Source organism: Apteryx mantelli, chromosome 3 (assembly GCF_036417845.1).
Source record: "Apteryx mantelli isolate bAptMan1 chromosome 3, bAptMan1.hap1, whole genome shotgun sequence".
Classification (NCBI taxonomy): domain Eukaryota; kingdom Metazoa; phylum Chordata; class Aves; order Apterygiformes; family Apterygidae; genus Apteryx; species Apteryx mantelli.
In genome coordinates this window covers 60294404-60316651 of record NC_089980.1, presented here as the reverse complement: position 1 = coordinate 60316651, position 22248 = coordinate 60294404, and the positions used below count along the sequence as shown (strand labels likewise).

General features: G+C 40.7%; 1 protein-coding gene across 1 annotated transcript; it reads right to left on the bottom strand.

Annotated features, from left to right (window-relative positions):
- Window positions 1-424: 424 nt before the first annotated feature.
- Window positions 425-22032, bottom strand: C3H6orf118 (chromosome 3 C6orf118 homolog). Its single transcript, XM_067294576.1, has 8 exons — window positions 21343-22032; window positions 19020-19142; window positions 16949-17008; window positions 15144-15268; window positions 12902-12960; window positions 8591-8778; window positions 5059-5120; window positions 425-518 (listed from the first exon to the last, which is right to left on the bottom strand). The coding sequence occupies exons 1-8, from the start codon at window positions 22030-22032 to the stop codon at window positions 425-427; spliced, it is 1401 nt and encodes a 466-aa protein (XP_067150677.1).
- Window positions 22033-22248: the final 216 nt, after the last annotated feature.

The following is a 22248-nucleotide window of genomic DNA, read 5'->3' as shown; positions in this document are numbered from 1 at the left end:
ACTGAGAATGTTCACAAAGTGATATGAATCTTATTTCAAAGATGCAGCTTCAATCTACTTAAATAACTTCCAGTTGTGCGCTCCATCCTGGGAGTTTAATTAATACCCACTGATGCTTCCATAAATAAAGGATCCATGACTAAATGAGAGCAGTGCCTACTGAAAACTGTATAGAAAGACACAGCTATTTAATAAAAGTTACTAGCACAAGACATTTTCTAAAAATGGTATAGGGAAATATCTCTTTATGCAGACAGTATAGCTATCCACACTAATGTATGCAAAAATGGAATCACATTTCTGACTTTGAAGTTGCATTATAATATTTGATTCTAAGATCCAACAGTAGTTTTTCAAGACTGGGTTCCACTCGCACAATTTCAAGATGTTAAAAATACCTTTGACGCAGAGGGCATTTATCTTCCTAAATTTCATTGCCCTTATTTTCTTCTGGATTCTCAGAACCTTGTTCTTCTTCTTCAAGTAACAAGAATTCCTCTATCAATTCCCATACGTTCCTAAAAAAGCAGAATATATAACAACAGAATCAGCGGGTAGAAAATGAGACTTATGTCAGTGACAGCCAACACATGGGTGCAAGCACAGGCGGTGTCAGAGAGGCTTCCCATTATGAGCCATACAAAAGGAACTAAGACTGAGCTTAGCTAACTTCAGGCACTTGAGATTGCTTATAGAGACAGAAAGATTCATCACCATAGGATGATTCATCCCTGCTAACATCTTGCTACCTCAGAAGACTGAAATTTGTTGGAACAGATCTAGGCGGAGAGCTGAGGAAACCCTTTTTGCTACCATTCCCCTACATACTCTTCTCAATTAGATGCAGCAGCTCTGGAACGTAAAGATGTGCTCTTCTCCTCCAGATGTTTCCAAAGAACTAATACCAAGAGAGATATTTTCTAGACCTGGCATTATTCTCTGCAAATAAAGATAGTTTACGTTTACAGCACTGGTCCATATCGTTTTGTAATGCTAAGTGTGGACATCATTGTATCCACAGCACAGCTTGCTTTTCTGTTGCCTACCTTTCCTATAATGACCTGGATCAAGCAGTGCCATTAAGACTTGACAATAAATACATGGGCTTTTTTCCTTATAAATATTTAATCACATTAAAATGAAAAAGTGTTTGATCTAATTTTGTAGCTGTGTTCTGGTCACTTTCTATGAAGACCTGAGCAAGACAGTTGACTAATACAAATGAGAACAGAAAGCTAAATCCAAAAGGAATTTCATTATTTGCACTAGAGGTGTGGGCACAACCATCCCACCAGGAAAACAAATAAAACTACATGACCTAATCTATCCATTTACAGCTACACAATAGCATTTGAGCTTTCGTATTTTGAGTATTTTTAATTTAGCAAATGAGCACTAAAAAATAAAAGTTTTTTCACTGAATAGCTACTAAGCCTGAAGAAATCACATTCCTGCAGCAGAAGGAAAGAAGAAACTTGGCTGAGTAAATTGTTTGCTGCAAACATTTTATTTAGCTGTAGTCACAGGATAAATATTTGCCCCCAATTCACTGGACAAACTCTGAGCACCTGGGGGAAGCTTCTACTGTAGATATTAAGTAAGGATTAATCTATGCTTTGCCTCTAATTAAATGTCATCTAAATTATCTTATGTGCATTAAGGGCAAAGGATGATACAGTTTTGACTTCAGACAATTAGACACCCTACTTCAATTATGCCTCAAGACAGGCTTTGATTCAGAAATCTCATGCTACTATTACTGTTTCAGTCTCCCTGATCTGTCCTGGAGAAAAAAAAATGATGTCAGCTCTAGAAATGTGATTCGTAACGTTAGGAGGGCAGAATTTTGGACATCTATTTTATAAAGCAACTTATTATGCAAATATCCCAGAGCACTGTGCATCTTTAAAGGATTTATACATAAACTCTGCTGGAAGCAAAATGTTAGAGTCTTTCTGTTACATTTTTTAAAACATTTAGTGAGAACGCTTCCTTAAGTATCTCAGGGCTAATTACTTTTAATAATTAACATCATACAAATGAGACTAATTAACCTTGTGTTCAGCTATATCTACTACTAATTACCTCAACGTTTTATTTCTAATAACCTTTTGGCTGACCAATTGTTCTGTTTTAATAATGTTCCCAAATTTTTACTTTTCACAAAATGCTTCCCCTTATCCCTTTGGACAGAATTGCATTCCATTTTCTTCCAAGTTTTCTCTGTCAAATGACATTGATTTTTGTTTGTGAAGTCCCATTCCCCTTCCAATTTAAAATGTTGTCCTACCTTTCAAAATCAAAAATCAAAGAAATACCAAAAAGTAGGTTAATGCACTGTCCTGTAATTTCTAAGCAGATGCAAGTGTGATCATATTTTATGGGCCTGACTGCACTTCAGATCTTTCTTGTTGCACACTTTCCTAGACCATGGACCATCACTGTCTTTCTTAAGAGAAGCATCAAAGGACCCTCCCATTCATACAGGTCCTATATGTTCACCCATTACTATCTTGGCTACCCTGACTTATGTTCGATAGCTGAACGGAATGTAACCATCAGTAACCAACACACTTTCCTCAAGCAAGTATTACTTATTTAAAATTAAAGCATTTCAGGTAAAACAGGTTTTAGAACAACAGACTATATCTATCTTATCAGATGTCTATGCAACTGCACGTTAAATCCTTCAGACCCCTAATATGGCAGTGAAAATTTCTCCCTAAATCACAGTCATGTTTTATTTCCACCTGCTCTAAAGACCAATGCCTTAAATCTTGCATAGCCTACAAATCACACTTCTACTTTTCTCCACCTAGAGAGCATGTAATTTTGTAATTGTCCATAAGCTCTAGATCTACTAGCACTCAGCTCTGGCAAAGCAAGTCTTGCAACTTTAAGCAGGAGGCCAGAAATATGCTATTGTGTAGTAGCTGCTTTCCACGTTGTTTGTGGGGAGATTGTTTATTTAGATCTCATGTGTTGCTTTACTGTTGTTCTCTTCCAATTCCTCCCCTTCCTCTCATTAAGCTTAATGAATGCATCCATCCAGGAAATTTTAACAACATAATATACAGTAACTTCATATCATAAAGCAGGTCACTTTCCATGTTCATGAATTTATCATATAGTAGTGGCCTTAGATCGTTAGGTAGCAGCTCATGAACTGAGAGCTAACTCGCACTGCCATCCTCCAACAACAAAAGTGCTGTGACTGCAGAGACTACCTTGTGAACTCTTATGTTGGCAATTCCAACTAATTAAGAACCAGAAACAGTAGATTAATTGAAGCTTAACCTTAATTTTAAGGCCTCATAGACTCCTAGAATCCAGCATTTTCTGTTTTAAATTAAAAGTGAGTTGAAAATCTTTATACTTCATAAGACCTGAGTTCAGGGTTCTGTTTTGCTAAGACTCAAGACTTTTGAAACAAACATTTAGGCTTTTTTTACTTTCCCAGCACGATTTAAATGTTAAAAATTCTGCTGTATCAGCAAAACAGACCCCCTGTAACCCTAAGTGTTGACAATAGGATGAGAATAGAATCATTCTTTTCTATATTAATGCATCATTTTCTTTTCAGTCTGTAAGTAAAGTATCATTTGGGATTTTTACCACCAATCTCATAACTGTGCATGGAAGTGTACAGCTCACAGACTCGTACTCACAGACAAACACAACAGGGGGGGTTGTGCCCTATGACACAAAACACAAGACCTGACATCTAAATTTGAGAAACCACTCACTTAGCATAGTATTATAACAGGAGACAAGTCCATAATATCTGCCTAATGTCTGAAACATAAAAAGGCTGACACAAAATACAGTAAGGTCAGTGAGGCTTTCCATGGGCTGCTCAGGCCTTTTTCTAGGCTGCAGCATCTCCCTCCAACTGATAAATGAAAACATTTACATTGCACATGCAAATATAAACCAACAAATTGGGCATGCAGCAAAGCAAGAAGTTAAACCTGCCTGATTTGCTTGGATGCAGTGATTTCTTGTAAGGATAAATTATGGGTCCAAAAGTGCCTGTGGCTGTTGGCAGGGCACATCACTCAAAAACTGCCTTAAATTCTAACAATAAACTTGACTTTTCAGCAATTTTATAGATCTACTTTTTCAATTCATATTGAGCTTTAGTTATGGCTGAAGGTTGCTCAGTTTTTGCAAAACTGCATTGCAGGCCTGAAAAGCAAACCTGTGAGCAGCACTTAAAACTCACACCAGTCTGATAGCATATATGCCATATATGTTAAAGCTTGTACCTATCTGAGTATGTGCATTTCATGGCATTAATGGTGGATGACTAAGCAGAGATAGCCTCTCTTCCTTGCTTTTTCACCTTGGATGACTCCTTATCCAAGGCTTCTGAATATTAAAAACATAGCAGGAATAAACAGAGTCTTAGGATAGAGCTAAATACTACAAGCACCACAGCAACAAATAAATTCATTATTTACTACTGATAGGTGGCACTAATAACCAGAGCCACATGCTAACTCAGTTGCTTGAGACTGACCCCATAAACCCACAGAAAAAAAAGAAAAAGAAAAAACAGTTATGTTATACAAGACTGGGAATCTCAAGCCAGTTCCCAATATAAAAAAATCCTCATCACAAAAAAGTTACCAAAATTGACCCTAGTGGATGATGGCAGAACAGACAAGGGGTAGAATTCCTCCAGGTGAAACGTGAGAAAACATTGGCAAGACACTGAGGGGAAGCTTAAAAGGTTTTTGCAAGTACCATAATGGTCTGTTCTGTATTTAAACAAGTAACTGAAGCAATCAGGGACGTTAATCAAACACTAAGCGTAATTCCCACTGTTAATTTTTCTTAGTTTAACACTCAGGGCCGTACTGAAGTCAAATCTATAATCTCTGATTATGACTCCCAGCTGCTATTGTATGTACTTTGCAAGTAGCACTTGAATGCAGCTGCTATTAATAACTAATCTTTCTTACTTCGGTCTAGCAAGTTATTACAACAGGAGTTTCCATCACTCTAACACTTTCTGTGTAACCACAGTGACATATTTGAACGTCACAGACTCACTTTTGATTTTCCTGAGTGATATGCAGTTTATCTAAAGTTTCTGTGATACTGTCTTCAACTTCCTGTAAAAAAGAAAGACATAAATTTTGAGAAGTACTGAAATATCTTTCAGTGGCTAAGAAAAAATCTGCAGTGATATTAATTGGCAATGTGTCTGATCAGCATTTAAAATACTTCAATACTTTTTACTCCATTAACCTTGACATAAATTATAGTAAGTAGTTCCTGTGTGACAGGAGTTTTAATTTAGCACTACATCTGAAGTTATGCATGTCTTTGAGTCTGACATAACGCCTCACTTCTTGCCAGCTCTCACACCATGAGGAAAACCCTACAGACAGTAAAACCAAGTCTTAATGTATAAACATGGAAGGGTGTTTATAGCATTGCTTTTGTTAAACCAGTTACCTCTGTACAAATTTTTTTATTTTTGTCTTTCAGCATACATGTCCATTCCTGGTTTTTAGAGTGAGCTGCTAGACAAAACTTTGTTTCGGTGCAACTAGCTTTGTATTTCACATTTCACTAACATCTGAAATGAAGCCTGCTCTTTTGGCTAGTAACATAGAGCATCAGGCTTCAGAGTGTTCAGTGAAATATCATCTGAACCAAAGATTGTTTTATTCAAGCTATTACTCACTTTTCTTCTCTTTTTAGGCATCTGTCAGTCCCTGTATTTTACAGAAGTCTTTCCAGGTTTTTCTTGCTGAGCTATTCCATGGATTTTATAAGTTGGAGACATCTATCACAGGCTCTCTTACCTCATTGCAGTGCCTTAACTACAGTTGAAAAATGGGAGCTTTTGCAGCTTTGATTTACATATTCAGATCAAAGTACACTGATAGCTCTCCTCAGTAGTAGAAAACAAGGTGAATATATATCCAGTACCTTTCTACTTTCTAGCTGGCAGTTCTCAGCAGGCCTAATCTGGAACCTGCTGCAGCCAAAGAGAAGCTTTCCAGTGATTTGGGATTAGATCTAGTGAAAGTAACTCATGTAGAAATTAGTTTGCACTATGCCTGAATCACACCAGGGTCTAAGGAAATAACTTACTTTTATTTGGTATTGAAGAAATCTGTTTGATGAGTTGATTTTCATAATTTCAGTCTGAAAAGGCAATATCATAGATCAGTTAAATTGTCATACAACATTTCAGCAAAAGCAAATGCATCAAACTGACTTATCTATTTAAAAAATGCAATCTGTGTGGAAAAGGACACGTTGTACTTATGCAGCTTATGAAATCATGTTTTTAAAAGAATATGGAAAAGCACTAGTTTAATTAGATTGCTCTCCTTAAATGATAATATGCTTGCCCTTTCAAAGGAGAAATGATTTAAATGGTGAATTATTACCAATAGTAATAAAAACTCAGTAAGCCTACACAAACATTCAGCCAAAATATCCTTGGAGGGCTAATTCTTCAACTAGAAGAGGCCCTAAAGGGGCCTGTCCACTTCCCCTCCTGGCTACTTAAGGAGTATCAGAGTTTTCCCTCCCTTGCTGATGTGGCTGTCTCCTGATGCAACAACTATACAACATTGCCATCTGCTGACTATCCTTTTTCATTACAGTACGAAGCCCAGTCCAACAAAAGCCCTACCCACTAGAATTAGAAATGTATATTTAAAGACCTTCTGAATTCTCATATTTGTTTAAAAAAAGCAAGGAGAGGAACTTATCAGAGTATCTATTTTTTAGAGGACCAGAGTTCATATACACATTTCTCGTGTCACTGCAGGAGCGCCCCTTACACACTGTACTGAAGGTGCATAGAGCCTAAGATCTCCTGCTTGCCAGCGAAGAATGGAAATTGTCATGACTAATTGCTGTTATTCATTGTTTTAATATCTTGATACTAAGTACATTCGTCTAAATTAATCAAGAGTTCACCTCCTCGCCCAGCCCCCCCGATCCTTGGAGGCCTGCTGATTATTTTAGAAACAAGTGACAGACTTCTGTCTTGTGCTCCTAGGTAGCAGCACAAGGAGCTGTTTGAAAAAGCTTGCTGGCAAAACAGCAACTTTGAATATATCTTTCAATTTAAAGGCAACCAAGCATGACACAGCAACACAATGGCAGTCTCTATGCCTGAACTGGTAAAGACAAAAACAAGGAGTTTGGGCAATTTTTGCATTGTGTGTTTGTATAGTTTTTCTCAGCTTTTCTGTGACTTTTTGGCTGCTCTGTTTTATTTTCAGTTCAGATAATTAAATGGATTAGATGTCCTGTCAGCAGCTATAATTCTGCTTCAGGGGACAGAAAGTTTGGAGAAATGTTTGACCTTCTAGATGTTTATCCAAAACCAAGCTCTACACAAACATTCTGCTGTTTGTCCACCATTAACAGTGACACATTATTCCCTGTTCACACTGACTGTACTTTTTAGCTTCTATTTAGCTGCATGAAATTACCTCCTCACTTAACACAGCTGGAACTCTTATTAGTGTAACCAGTGATAGGGACAGGTTAAAAGTGGCTTTATTGAGATCATGCACTGTTTCTAACTGCACAACTGCCAGTAGAAAAGGAATACTGGTTTTAATGCTGAATGTGCCATTGCTGCAGAAATTTGCAAGTGTTTAATTTTTATAATATAAGTGGTCCTCACACAGGCCACTCTCAGTATGCAATTTTTAGCACATAAATAAATCTCTGCAAGTTCTGTGCCTTGGATTGTATAGTATTCAGTACAGGCCTGTCTCCCACTGTTTGCTTTGTACAGCATCAATCACAATGAGAGCACAAGCAATAGTAATGGTGCTTACTGTACTACAAAAAAAAAAAAAAAAAGTAATAACTACTCTGTAACAAGTATGCATGTTAATATTTGTATTCTTTTTCTTTTATTAAAAATCAATTACTTGATCTCAACAATCCATCACAGACCTCCTGTTCTCAGTCTAGACTTAACCTATCCTTCATTTATGTTGCTGAAATGTATTCAGATATGGTCATTTATATCCCAAGTGAAAGATTTGCAGTCACATTCAGGTATTTAAGCACCTAGAAATGGGATTCCAGAGACTATATCAGCACTGTGCTATCATCAGCAATGTGCTATCATGGTCCCTGTTGAAGTCATTAGGCATTTCAGCATTGATTTCAAGGGTGGATGAGTTAGCCAGCTCAGAATACTTGAAAACCCTACCCGTTGGTGGACATTATTACCACCCTCCAGGCTGAGAAACACAACAGGTTAAAAATATGATGCTCCAGTTGTTTAATAATTATTTGGCTACAAACTTCCCAACTTGTGACACAAATGGTGAAATAACCCCTGTGTCTGTAGACCACCATCTACCACAGTGAGGGTCAACCACCAAGCACCCTGTTGCAGGATGGGAGGCTGGACACTGGTGATTGGAGCCAGAGGAGGGCCAGGACTAGATACATGTTATGTTCTCAGAGGAGAAAATTAAGACTGCTGAGTGCCAATCTGAGCTCTAAAGAGTCCATGACGCTAGTACCTAGACATCAGCACTCCTCAAGAAACCTTGCTAGGAAGTGTTTAGAATTAATGATTTCTTGCCTCTACATCTCTGAGAGTGTTTGCCATATCTACCATCCCAGCACAAGCCATTCTTTCTTTCTTCTCAGTGTACAGTATCATCATTTCCTCCCATGTGCTGAGAACTTTACACCTCATTGATTCAAGCTGTTCGACAACAGAGGGATTTTTTCCTACTACCTCCTTTATCTCATGGTTGCTGCAGGTTTCTGGAAGTATAAAAATACACGCACAGTTAAAAGGACAGAGCTGGCAGTGAAAGCTATGTGGTGTCTATGGCTGTGTCCATAGTGCTTGCAGTAGACATACCCAAGTACAAGCTTGAGTTAGCCAAGCCAAGTAGTACAGACCAGGGGCACCCACAACATTGCTCCCAGGTCACCTGGTGCTCACACTTGCTGCACCCACACTTCATTTCAGCCAGACTGACCTCTGGCCCGCACCAGCTGTGCCACTCACCTTTCGCAGTCACCCCAACCAAGGCCCTGCAAGCACTTCATTCAAAAACATGGACAGGCTCCCACTGGATACAATGGGAACCCAGCCAAAGAGGAAATCCATGCTGCATCCCCTACCAGCATGGAGACCTGGTAACAGCATGTAAGGAGCAGAATAAACACACCATACTCCCTTAAGCATCCAGAAAATGCATAGACAACTTCACTTTCACCCACATTAAAACAAGTCAATAATGTGAGCATATGAGCTTTAAACAAATAACATCTTAAGGTAAATGTGTGAGGTCCTTGTCGCATTGAATGCCTGTTCAAAAAAAACACCAAAACCTTCCTCCGGTAATCCTAGCTCAAAGCTAAAATGTCCAGTAGGGAAAAAAAAAAAAAAATCTGCCCATAAAACGATAAGGTCTGTTCCTCCCTCAACATGTCCCTGCACTAGCACCCCTTTGATCAGGCAGATGGTATAAACACTAAACGCGGTCTAGGGCAGAGCAGTGGGCTTGGGGAACCATCTGAAATGCCATGAGGACAAATGGAGCAGGGTATTTATCGCAGCAGCAGCAGGCACTGGCTCTGTGCACACCACTGACAGCTCTGGCGGGGAGCAAGCCCTGGGCTAGGCTCCTTGGGGAACTGCCTGCTCAGTGCCACCTCTGCAGGAGGAGCTGCCAGGGTGGCTCAGCCTCTCCTAGCTGGTCCATGTCCAGCCTTCAAGACCCTACACAGCCAGCTGACCCTTCTGCCCATCCAGGGTCTTGTTTGAGTCAAAATCTCTCTGTCTTTTTATAGCTTTTCAGTGAGCTCTCCCACAGCCTGTTGATGCCTGCTCCACTGTGGTGGGAGCTATATCATGGGTCCTTGCCTCCACCCAGCCCCTCACCAGGCATCTGGGGGGCATGGGAAGCTGCAGACACAAATGAATAATGTCCCTCGCTCCCAGAGTCTGGGCTTGTACAAATAAACTGCTTTGTTCCCTGGCAGCACTGCACCTCCAGGTTGCACTGTGCTCTCGCATGTGGGTTCATTTCTTGGTGCTTGTCTGCAAAGAGGGGAGCTGCGGAAAGCAGGGCGGCCAGGAGAGGTGTCAGGGTGCAGGGCTACATCCCCCAGGCTCTGCCTCTACCGAGCGCTCAGGGAGGAGAGAGCCAGGAGGGAGGGAAGGCGCCAGCAAAGGGAACGGAAAGAGGGAGAGGAAGAAGTGGTCTGTCTCTGCGGTGCAAGATGCAGCTGCCATTGGTGCAGACCCTTCTTGGCTGACTGGAGCAGTGAGCAGAGCAAGAAAATCCTGGTGGCTCAGGTGCTGCCCTGGAGCTCGAGGGGTTTTCAAAGCCCATGGTAGTTCGCTAGCTACTTTTGCAATATAACAGCTTTGTGCAGTGTTGTCAGATTCAGGGCTAGGCCACTGTGCTGGATACTGAGGATGTTTTAATGATTAAAGGCTGCCTGTTGTGATCGCAGAACACCTAAATTTCCTACTTTCCGAGCAGCCTGTCGACAGGCAGCCAGCCCCTCTCTGCCTCCCTCTGGTCTGCGGTGCAGTATCTATGTGCAGTCAATAGTTCAGTGAGGGATGACAGCTTAGATGAAAAGCAAGGCAGACTGGAGGAAGAGAGTACGAGCCTGACTTGAGTTGTGTACTGCCTTGCATGGTGAAAGTGTCTGACCGTGCTTCCTGCCTCTCCCCCTGTCCCAAGGGCCAGCCACTACCAGCTTTGCAAAACTCCTTTCCCTTTGCATAGGCCAGTGAAAATGATAGTGAGCATGTCCCTTCTATGGGTCAGGATGGCTACTGGGCCTGGTAGGGGTTTACAGAAATGCTACTTGGAGAGAATCAGGTAGTGCCTTTTTATTTAGAAGGGGTTAGAAAAACATTTTATTTAACTAAAAATAAATAAATAAATAAAATCTCCATTCTTCTCCCTTGGGAAAACCACAAAGTTCTCATTTGAAGTTAACTTGGAGAAAATATTTTTGATTGCTTAGCACCCCACCTCCCAAAACAAAAAACAGATATTTTGCACAGCCTTCCTCTCTGAAGTGCCAGCACTTGTTAGCACATTTACACCCCCAATTTCATGGCTGAGGCTTCTAAATACAGCTGTAATACAAAAAGAAGAACAACAACATTTATATCTTTTTGACGTGGCTGGTTTTGATTCCTCAATGTGTAATTGAGGAAGGCAGGGAGGGGAAATTTGAGGTTAACGGAACAAGTATTTTTGAAATTAGTACCTGGTAGGCAGAGGAAGAGGGAGAAACCTTTACCATTGCTTAAATGTCTTTTAGCTCATTTTATGCAAAACCATTTCTCAGAAATGCCTTGGCCTAAAAACTTCTGATTGTTTTATTCATTAGTCCTGCAGGAGAGCCAGAGCCAATGACTGATTTTATGGGTTTTTTAGTGGTTGGCTGCAAAGCTTTGGAATTCAAAACTTGTACCATGCTGTACAAACAAACACAATCAGGGCAGCTGCATCCAGTGAAGACAGTTACACTAGGGAGGAATTGGGGTCAGTTTAATTTCTGAGGAAAAAAGGAAAAGCAGAAGCTGGTTTGGTTGTGCAGCACTGTTCCTATTGAACGTGTTTATAAAACAGAGCTAGATACCAGTAGTAAGAACCACATAGGGCGAAGGTAATGACTCCACACAGCCTACAGTAGGACACTGGGCCGCTGCGACATTGCACATAAAGCAGGCTTAGATCTTCCTCTTTCATCAAAGCTGTGCTATCAGACATTATGCATTTCATATCACAGGTTAAACACCTATTTCTTTATTTACTACATTATAACTTGCAAACCGGTATGCTCTCATGCTCTGAAAGAAAACTATGCTTTGAATACAGCTTTTCAATAAAGCCATAAAATGCAGATGTACTCTGTGGTCAGGCCAGTCATCCTGTATTCTACCCTGATGGCATTCCCCAGATTTTAACCAGTTCATCAAACTCACTCAGCTTTTCTTTTTTCCCTTTCACAACTTTCTAGATTTATATATATTACATTATATTCCATCTGAACATGAGGAAATACTTTTTCACTGTGAGGGTGACAGAGCACTGGAACAGGTTGCCCATGGAGTCTCCTTCTCTGGAAATATTCAAAACCCACCTGGATGCAATCCTGTGCAATGTACTCTAGGTGACCCTGCTTGAGCAGGGGGGTTGGACTAGATGATCTCCAGAGGTCCCTTCCAACCTCAGCGATTCTGTGATTCTGTGATTACTATGGATAATTCAAAGGTCCTGATCTAGATTTCACTGATCAAAGACCTTATCAAAAGACATGTTTTCTCAGGAGATATATAAGTAGACTGTAAACCTCATTGCTGTTATTAAACCAAGGAACCTAACAAGTACCCAAGAAGGTCTGGAGTTTTGTATGGATAACTAGAGCATCCATGACTGATACAGTGAATGCTGAAAAGAAGCTTAGGAAGGTCTATAAAATCACGTGATTCAGGGCTTAACCTACCCATGATAAGCATGAAATCCAGCTATCACACTTCTGCCAGCTGAAGGGTTTTGCATACCATCCTCTGAGACATCTTTAACTCACCAGAGTGTTGTGACTCCAACAGTGACAGAATCAGTCACAGACTCAAAGACAATTTGGCAGTCTCTAGGTTCCTTAAGCATTAGAAAGTCTCCCATTGACATCCACAGGTTTTAGATGAGATCAGGAATGAAAGAAATATGTTATGCGCCTGACTTCATTAGGTGCCAGCACATTTTTATCATACTAACAGAAAAAAAAAGTCATGGGCTGAGATAATTTTTGGTTTGGTTTTCTTTCAAACCATTTAGGATACCTTAGTACCCTAATTTGGACCATATTTCATTTTTATTTCAGTCAGATTTGTCATATCACTCACCTGTTTTATCCTCAGGGGTCTGGCTCATCCACATCACCATTTCTAATTCATTCTGCAGTCTAGAACAGAACAAAAGAGAAAAACACTTTAGGGTGATCACAGATGTTTTTTCAAGACCATACAATGAGTAAGGCATGAGCACAAATTAATGTAGATGACCCCACATTTCTTACACATAATGAAGATTATTACTGATGTCTAGAAGCAAAATTCTGCTCTAATATGACATAGAGCAAATTTAAGCTCACTAAAACAGTGAAGTGACTCCAGGTGATCTGAATGCTTAGTAATGCAAAGGAGAGAAGAACTGACTGTGTGTGAGAAGAACAGGATTCAGACAGTCACCCTCTGCTTCATTAAAATGTCAGCTTCTTTCCTGAGACGAAAGACTTCTTGTTCACTGAATGAAAATACTGAAGCAATTATACATTACTTACTTACACACATACATAGTGAGCCATCTAGGTAGCACAATAACATAAGTAAGTGGACCGTTTAGTTCTTTGTATATACTTCAGCATTCTTACTTCCCCTCCCCTCACCAGAGCTTCAAAATCCTACCAGATGTTCTAACTTTACTAACCAATGTTATTTTAAAAGAAGACATCAGTCTTGTGTGAAAATGTTTTCCCCTGCCCACCAGCCAAAGATGGTTTCCCCATATAAAGAAAGAATTACACATGGCCCACGGCAAAAAGAGGAAAAATTCAGTGTTAGGCTCCTAGTAGCAGTGAATGCAGGAGAATATCAGATTTTGATTATTAGCTTTCCTGCAAAATTAGAAAACTATCATTAGGTTAGTGCAACTTCCTAGACTTTTCTGGAAACAAATTACTGTCCAGACCCAAAAGGTCTTAAAGAGTATAGGATTTTTATACCTATAGTAGTCAAATCTTTCAAGAATTCCTTCAGATCATTCTGGGGTGTTTATCATTATTCCCTTTCAGCCCTTTAGCAGAAAACAAAATGACATATTTTTTCCCCTTTACTTCTAAAATATTTATAAAAGCTTACACAAAAATCAATCTCTGTAGCCTAGATAAAATTTGCATATGCGTGCTCTATAAATATTCCACACTATGTCCTTGATCCATCTTAAATTCATGGCAGTTTGACTTTATCCCCCACTACCACATCATGAATTCTCTCTCTGTAGACATGTGTACACATGTTAGAGTACTGGGCCCCTCTTAATTAGCATCCTGACTGTTTACACTAGCAGAAACTAGTGAACATGAGTCTCTCACACTCCAGTATCTTAACTGCAGAATCACAGACAGTGCATTTTGAAAGCGCAGTGTAAATATTGTAATGTGTACAAACTAAATACAATGAAAACAACAATGGCAAGGTAGATATAAATGACGTCTTAAGTCATCTAGTCTAGTTAGAGTAACATTTACGAGAAAAAGGGATGGAAAAGAAGGGGAACCCACCAGCTGAGTTAAACACTGACTTGTTAATTCTTCAGGTTGCTGAAAGACAGTGGAGTGGGGAAGAAAACAAGGAAGTCTGTATGAAAGATCTCCTACCAGGACAGCTTTCAAGCCTAAAGGTAGAGGTCTAGAACTAAACAGTGACAAGCTCAAACATTGTGGGTAGCAAGTCAGATCAGAGCTTGGAGCAGGGAGGAGAAGATTCAGAACCTGACATATAAAATATCAGGGGAAAGTAGAAGACAGAAGCATGGAAATGCTAGGTCAGTCCAAAGAAGGCAGAGTTTCTCAGGAAGTTTGAGAATAAATCAGACAAAATAAGGAAGTCAAACTAAGTCCTGTCTTGGCATAGGACACAACAAGCACAAGCACAGGTTATGCTGCCTCCATAGTAAGGAACGAAGCCAAGGTCCCAGCAAAAGCGACACAGCTCTGAAGCCTGATGATGCATGCTGCAGTCCTTGTGGTCAGGGGACTTCTCTGTGGCCACGTAAGCTCTTTAGTGGGGATCAGTCAGGAATGGCAAAACAAAAAAGCCTTTCCCCTGCTCAGAGCTTAACCGTGTCTCCCAATGCAATTGATACAAAAAGGGGGGAAAAAATGAACCATATATTAAACAAAGCAGAAAGATTTTTACCTAGAGTAGGCCATCCATAGGATATGATCTCTTGGCCTTCTATTTAAGAGTAGAAGTTTTTAAAACTGCTTTTTTTACAACTGATTATTTGTAGCTGCTTTATCCCATCTATGTAGTAGTCACTAGACAGGTCAACAGTGTGCAGGTCTCCAGCATTAGCAACACTTACTCTTGGTTTCTTTCCAGGGCACTTTTGGCTTTCTTCATAAGAACCTGCACGTCTTTCCTGACTGCCTGTATTTCTTGAGCCTTTGAGGGTCTTGTTTCCATCCCTTTGACCTGAGCCTTCAGAGTCTGCAAATGTAAAAACAAGAGTAAAATGTGAACAAATGTAAAGTGTTTCCTTGGATAATATTTTCTTCTCTAAATATTGGCATCATTTTTAAAATTACTTTTTCAGCAAAATTCAGTTCTGATGGAGACATCTGAATGAGCTGGTCATGAGAATAAGAGCTGACATGGCCAGGCATGGACCAAAAAACTATGGTGGGTGTTAGTCACTCAAAGAAGTCCTTGCAATTGGTAAATAGACTAAAGGGCTATTAAAAATAGAACAAGCACCGACAGTTGCTGTTGTGTATCACAACCAGACAATAACAAAGACTCAGACCCATCCAAAACCCTTGCTTTCAGACAATCCTTTTGGGTGTTTTGCTGCTTAGCAGCATGTTACTTATGCTAGACAAAGCACATAGGCTGTCAGAGGTGCCAGCTTCATCATTACCTTTCATTGTGGTTTCAACAGATTGTCAATAATCCACAGAAACTCCTGGGCTCAGTGCCAAAGGGAGCGGATACCTGGAATGAGATCCGTGGAGTACATTCTAAGGATGTGCTCAGGGTCAATGGAGAGCACTCACCTACAGAGCCAGCAGGAGAGGTGGGGGGTCATTTTGGAGTATGGAAAGTAAAAAGAGGAGGAATGCAAAAGGATCAGTAGAGAAGCAGAAAAGTGTCTCAAATTAATGAAGAAAAAGGCAAATAAGCCTTTTAGCAGGTTAGAGATGCCTGATCCAGAGCCATGAAGTGCAGGGACTGTGATGGTGGAGAACTGGGCCAGACACGACATGGCTTCTGTCAGGGCACCGTGCGGGCCAGCAGCTCCTCGGGGCCCAGGCTGGTATCAGGCGGCTCCTAGTGGGCCAGGGCCAGGCCTCATTGCCAGGGCCCATCCTACTGTCCCAAGAGAGCAGGGCACCAGGGGCAGCCCCAGCCTCAGGCATCAGGCACCACCACAGGGATGGGACCAGGCCAAGGCCAGGCCAGGCAGTTACCCATGGGTCAGGGTCAGGGTTGGCAGGGAAAGGGATCCCCTTTCTCTTCTTCTGCCAGAAGTGAGATGTCACTGGTGGGGGAATGGGTGTGTGGCACTACTCCTGCCAGGCTTATGCTAGTGTAACCCACTGTACGGCAGGACTTCTGCAGAACGGCTGCCATGAGACCTAATATGGTCCCACTAAAGAGGAGATGCCAGCTTGTAATACTGGCACCTTCCTCTGCCATGTTTATTGCCCTTCTTCACATTCAACTTCCAATTTTACCATCCCTACAAAGAAACAGACAGAACATTTACCTGAGGCAGCCGCCTCACTCTCTGTGCAATGGGCTGTACGACTGTAATGTGCCTATGTACCATGCCCATAATGATCTGGACACAAGGGATGTTTTCTTTTCCACTTGGAAAGGTGACTTTTTCCAAAGTCAAACATGACTCTTCTAGGAATGAGTGAACTTACTTATTTGCTTCATAAGAGACCACTAAAACAGTGCTCAGATGGTGCTCATTTTCCATTACTACCAGTGAGTGACACATCCAAATAAGTGATAATAAGTTTGATCCAAGGACTAAAGGGTCCCAAAAAGATGAGGAGAAAGACTCATGTCTGTTTGTGCATCTGAAAGCACCTGTTTTCAAAAAACTGAGTCCAAGAAACCTTATGGCTTAATTAGGAGCATTTGACAAGCAAATACTACCTTGTATCGTTCTATAGGCAGGGAGTCCAGAAGTATCATCATGTACAGCTCATACTCATTCTAAACAAATTGAGAGGAAGGAAAAGCATTAGAAAATGTTTAACACAGTCCAGGGATTACACAGTCTGGTTTCACTTTGGTTCCAGAAAAATCATACCTCTTCTGCTGGTGCCAAAAGCTTTACTTCTGTTTCTGTGCATGATCTTGTTCAAAATCCACCAAAGCTGATAATTTGGATTTTGCCTTTGCCAATGTGATTCTCAGCACAGTTCAACTCCCCATCTTGCTTCTCTTCCTCAAGGATGTCTTGGCTTGCACTGCCTGCTCCCTATTCTCTTCTCTCACCTACAGCTGCTAAATTTTAGTGGTAATTATTTTGTCAACAGCTATAGAGGAATGACATTTTTCTCCCCTTCAGTTATTGCTGGGAAAGTCAATGCAGGATTTCTACCATCACTAACACCACAACACAGTGTACAGAATCAGAGTGCAATTTGGTTTTCTCCTATATTTTAGTTGTGTTCCATATGCAAATCACTCTTTTGAGTGTCAAAGAAGAGAAACAAACAGATTTGGTCCCCACATAAAGGGTTTCAAAAGTTATTTTTCAGCACAGCAAGAAATCAAAAGACAAGAATAGGCACCCTGCTTAGTAAGTCAGATAAGAATTAACACTGTTCACGTGTAGTTGTCAAAGAAAGAAGTGGAAAACTAATGTACCAGTAATGTACTATGGTTTGATTTTTTCCAGAACTTTTACAGGACTTTAGAATTAGGGCTAGAGTTCCAGAACAAAAGTTAAAGTTTTCTTGTTGTTTTTTTAGTGATGCTTTTATCAAAGTGCTTAAGTGGTAGCCAAATGTTTGGTGTCTGTTTATGTAACTCACACAGTGCATTAGTGGAAAGCTTGGAAAAGAACTCATACGTCTTTCCCAGTAGCTGACTGCCCTTCCCACTTGATCATAAAGAGATGTTAAAGCAAGTGCAAATGTAAGCTTTGCACATGATGATGCTGTCCTGTAGCCTGTGGCACACTGCAGGAGGAGAAAGTCATGGTTTGTCACTATATTGTTAATTAAATGGCATAAAGTCACAGTAGAAACACTGGGACACATGGAAGGCTTTGTCGTCTCACCAGTAGGGCCAGAAACAGAATTTGGAACATACTAAACACATAATCACGTGTTTTATAGGCATAGAGTTTAGTTTGCTGGTCAGCATAAAAAGGTGATGGTAACACTTAACATACACACACTGTTGTAGCCCTAATTAGAATGAATCAAAGCAGTGACTAAAATCATAGCCTGCTCCTGAATCACTCAATATGACAAGTTTCCACTGCTCCTTGCTCTCCACTGTCACTGCTTCCAGTCACATGTCTGTGTGCCTTGTTCCCTTCAGCTTCTGCCCTCTTTCCCAGCAGCCACTCCATCTACTTGGTTCAGTAGGTGTCTTCCCCCCTTACAAGCAGGGGTTAGATTTGGAAGTTCATACTACATGCAAGAGGTAGAGAAGGACAATTCCTGTCAGCTCCCAGGCTCTGCTCCCAAAAGTTCCTGTCCCACATACACAACACATCTGTGAGTTGAATGATCTACAGAGGTATGCCATTCCTTGAGATTTCTCCTTTTTCTATTAACATGATGATGCTTAGAGAAGGAAATGATGTCAGCTCGAGTTGCTGACCAGACTGGTAAACTGAATTTCTGTAGTGGCATATTTGTTAAAACTTCCAGTCTCTCTTCTTGTTTGCTTACCTACATACAGTGGGAGAAGGAGCTCAAATGAGGAAAGAATCAGCTCCTTTGAGAGCATTAGTGACAGAAATGGTTCTTTGAGCCCCCATTTGCTGGGTATGTTTGATTTTAACATGTAAGCAAGGGGGCAGATAAAAGTCTCCTGAAGAATATAAATTCCCAGCACTGTCACTATCCTCACTGTAGTTAAGAGTGGATAAATGTGCCAGATGCACTGAGAAAAGCATTGGTAAAGGCTACTGGGAGGTAACATAAGAAACAGTAGTTAATGTGCATTTAGCTTATGTCATGCTAAACTTAGGAATGTTTCTTACCTTAATTTCCTTCAAAATATCACCAAATATCAGAGAGCTGTTGCAAATATCTTCAAACACTTTCTCAACAACCTGCAGTCTTTTGAAATGGAGGGGATCACAGTTGCAGATTTTCTGGAGTTCCTGTACAATCATCAGCATGAATAACTATACAAGTGCATGCAGAGAAGGTGCTCTAAAACAGCTACTGTCAGAATGTGTTACTTGGTTCAAATCCATGCTGTTCATCCTGATGGTATGCAGTAAAAAGTATCATCAGAACCCAGCAACTGAAGAATAAATGGTTAGGAGATCAAGTCCACGGTCACAACTTGACTTCTGTATTTTGATCATCAATAAGAAGAAAGTCCACATTCAACAAAACAGGATGTACTGACCACCAAAAAGATGAGGAGAAAACAAAGAAGACTCAGGTTTGTGGGGCAGAAGACAATAATTACATTAGGCTTGCATTTATTGTTGAATGTCTTGCTTACGTGTTTACAGCCAGTCCTTCCATAAGAACAAATCAGTCTGTCTCTATTAACTTCAACAGATCATCTCCAGGGCTATGAGAAGCAGCCCTTGAAACATGTTGCATCTCTTAAAGCAATTGGTAGCTCAGAGAGACAACATACGTAAACAAATAAATAAATAACCCAAGAAACCCTAGCTAAGGAATGCAACAGTTAAAATTATACTTTAGAATTTCATGGTTCTACATATCAGCTGTGAGTAGCAAATCTGAGCTAGAGAAAGAAATTGTCTCATAGGCAACCTATTTCCTCTGTCATAGGAACATTTTCTCTAGAGCTGCTGGCCACACTTCAAAATGCTCCATTCCTAAGATTAACTTTTTCACAACAAGCTCTTTAGGTAGATAATTGACTAAGGGAGTTTTTCACTTTGTAAATATCCATGTTTCAAACCCAGGTTGATAGAGAATCTGTCCATTTAATCAAAGGCCACAGATTGCCATTGCTGCTAGCTAGTACAACTTTCTGCTAAACTTCACTGGAGTTGCACTAACTCACAAAAATTGTACCGATTCAAACTTGTTCTGAGGAAAAAGTTTTTTGGGAAAAATTGCTTGAAAAATTGCAAGATAAAGTTGTTATCTGGTCATAATACAGCACTTTGCCTTTAATGGTTTCTTTTTTTCCCCTCTCATCCCTTCTTCCCTTTTCTTCTGCCTCTCAGCCCACAGGACTAGGGGAAAAGGTTGCCTGGGGATATTTATTGAGGTGGGAAGTAACCAGCTTTTGGCAAGGGGGTTAACAGCATGGCAGATGATACCTCCTAGGAGCTAGTGGAGCATGGTTTATGCTGCTTACTCAAGTAGATCAGATGAATTTGTCCCCTCACTTCCCTCATTTTGCACAACTTTTCTTGAAAAGTTTAGGCAGTATGTTGGCAGCATTCAAGAAAGAGCTCTGCTTATTCCCTTGCTCATTTCTTTGCCAGTTTCTCCTATACTCAGCACCACTAGCAGGAAGTTGCTTCCATCAAGCCTGATCTCTGTTTTCTCTATCAGCAGCCACCTCTCCCGTGGCCCTGCAAATACCACTACTTACTTCTCTGATTCACTAATAAATCAGCTGGCAACTTACAAATAAGAAACTCCTGGCCATAAGTACCACAGTGAGAAACGAGGTGCCTCTTTCAAAAATGACTCTTATCTACGTGAAATGTCCATTCTTTCCCTGCTCACACTAGCATTAGCTATTTGTTAGGTTTCCGAGGCTCAACAGCTCTCATTAAACTCCGTCCCTAACTTCTATGAATTCAGTATTTTAGTCCTGCTCCTTGGCTCCCACAGCTGGCTTTTGGGGGACTGATAAGATTGCTACCGCTTCTTCCAGGCAGCCTCACCTCAAGCAACCTCAGCAGCTTCTGCTAGGTGCATGTGCTTGACTCAACAAAACTATTCCTGTCCCATCAATTGGCAACTGTCTATGCGCAAAGACATACTCCACAACACACACAAAGACGGTAGCTTCTTTTTTTTTGCTGCTGCCGGAAAAGAGGCTGGTTTCTGCAGAGCTGCTGGCCCAGATCCTGCTTTACTGCGTACCTAACCCACACCTCCACATGAGGATGTGGAAGGCAACATGGTGGAGAACATCTTTGGGCTCCAGGTTTTGGAGCACATTATACATGCATCTTGCAAGTGGGTGACTGAGCAATGGGATCAGCTCTCTGACAAGCAGAAGAGACAGGTGCATTTGCTTAAACCCATTCCTTTTTCCTGGAACTCACATAACCAGCCCTAGATCAATCCATTCTCCCAGAAAGATTTTGCAAAATTTACCTTTCCATCAATTTTGGGACTCTTTTTTCTTACCTTAGCTAGTTTCATTTCATGCTGCTCTGATACTTTGCTCCCTGTGAAATCATTCTGTAGTAATTCATGGTTTGCTATGAACTCCCTCTGGAAAGGTAGGAACTTGTTAAACTGATCAGTTTTAGTTATACCAGCCAAGTATGAAGGTATAAACTGGTATTCCTCCTTGGCAGGTTCAGCAACACACTGTCGGCTGTTCTTAACCGGTTTCTTTTTCAGTACCATAATCTCTGACACATCTAACTCATGTCTTTTGAGATGCATCCTGAGTCTGTCGGTTGTCTCCTCTACTTTCTTTTTAGGCACTTTCAAGTTTAAACTTTCCAGTGGAGTTAATGATACATCTGCTGGGGGACCAACCCTAGTCACAGATGTTTGCGGATATCTGTTGGTAGGGAAGGAAGAGTCAGTGTGTGCTGGTAGTGGAGGGATGCTGGAATAAAAGTTACTTGAAAAAATTTTCATCTTTCCGCCTCTCTCATTTTGAGCTAGGAATTGATCTCTTTCTCTCATGAAGATGGTTTGCTTCCTGGCAGAATCCCACTGTCCCCCTTTTATTTTCTCTGAGGGTTTATAAAACTTGTTATGGTTTAAATGTCCTGAGGTATAAAGTTTAATATCATTTTTGTGGGCTATTTCCATTCTATCTAGGAGATGAGTCAGGCTCCTCATTTGCCAGCTTCTCTCCATGGTGAAATGGACTGATGTAGCTTAAAAGAAAGAGGAAAGACAAAATCCACCTTAAAAAAAAAGGGGGGGGGGGAAGAGAGCTTTAGATGGCAACAAAGATCAAAACTCTTCCAGTTCTATAACAGCGTATTTTTTTAAAAAGCTGGTCTAAGAAAAAGTGCTATCTTCCTTCTATACACGGCAGTGTACAGAAAATCAGACAGATCTAGACCTGCT

What these genes read in the sequence shown, in the direction of transcription:
- C3H6orf118 (XM_067294576.1), bottom strand. Translation starts at nt 22,032, where the DNA reads ATGGAGAGAAGCTGGCAAATGAGGAGCCTGACTCATCTCCTAGATAGA. An exon ending in TGCCTATAGAACGATACAAG is followed by an intron (nt 15,269 to 16,948) that starts GTAGTATTTGCT and finishes TTACATTTGCAG; the next exon opens with ACTCTGAAGGCTCAGGTCAA. An exon ending in GACCCCTGAGGATAAAACAG is followed by an intron (nt 8,779 to 12,901) that starts GTGAGTGATATG and finishes TTATACTTCCAG; the next exon opens with AAACCTGCAGCAACCATGAG.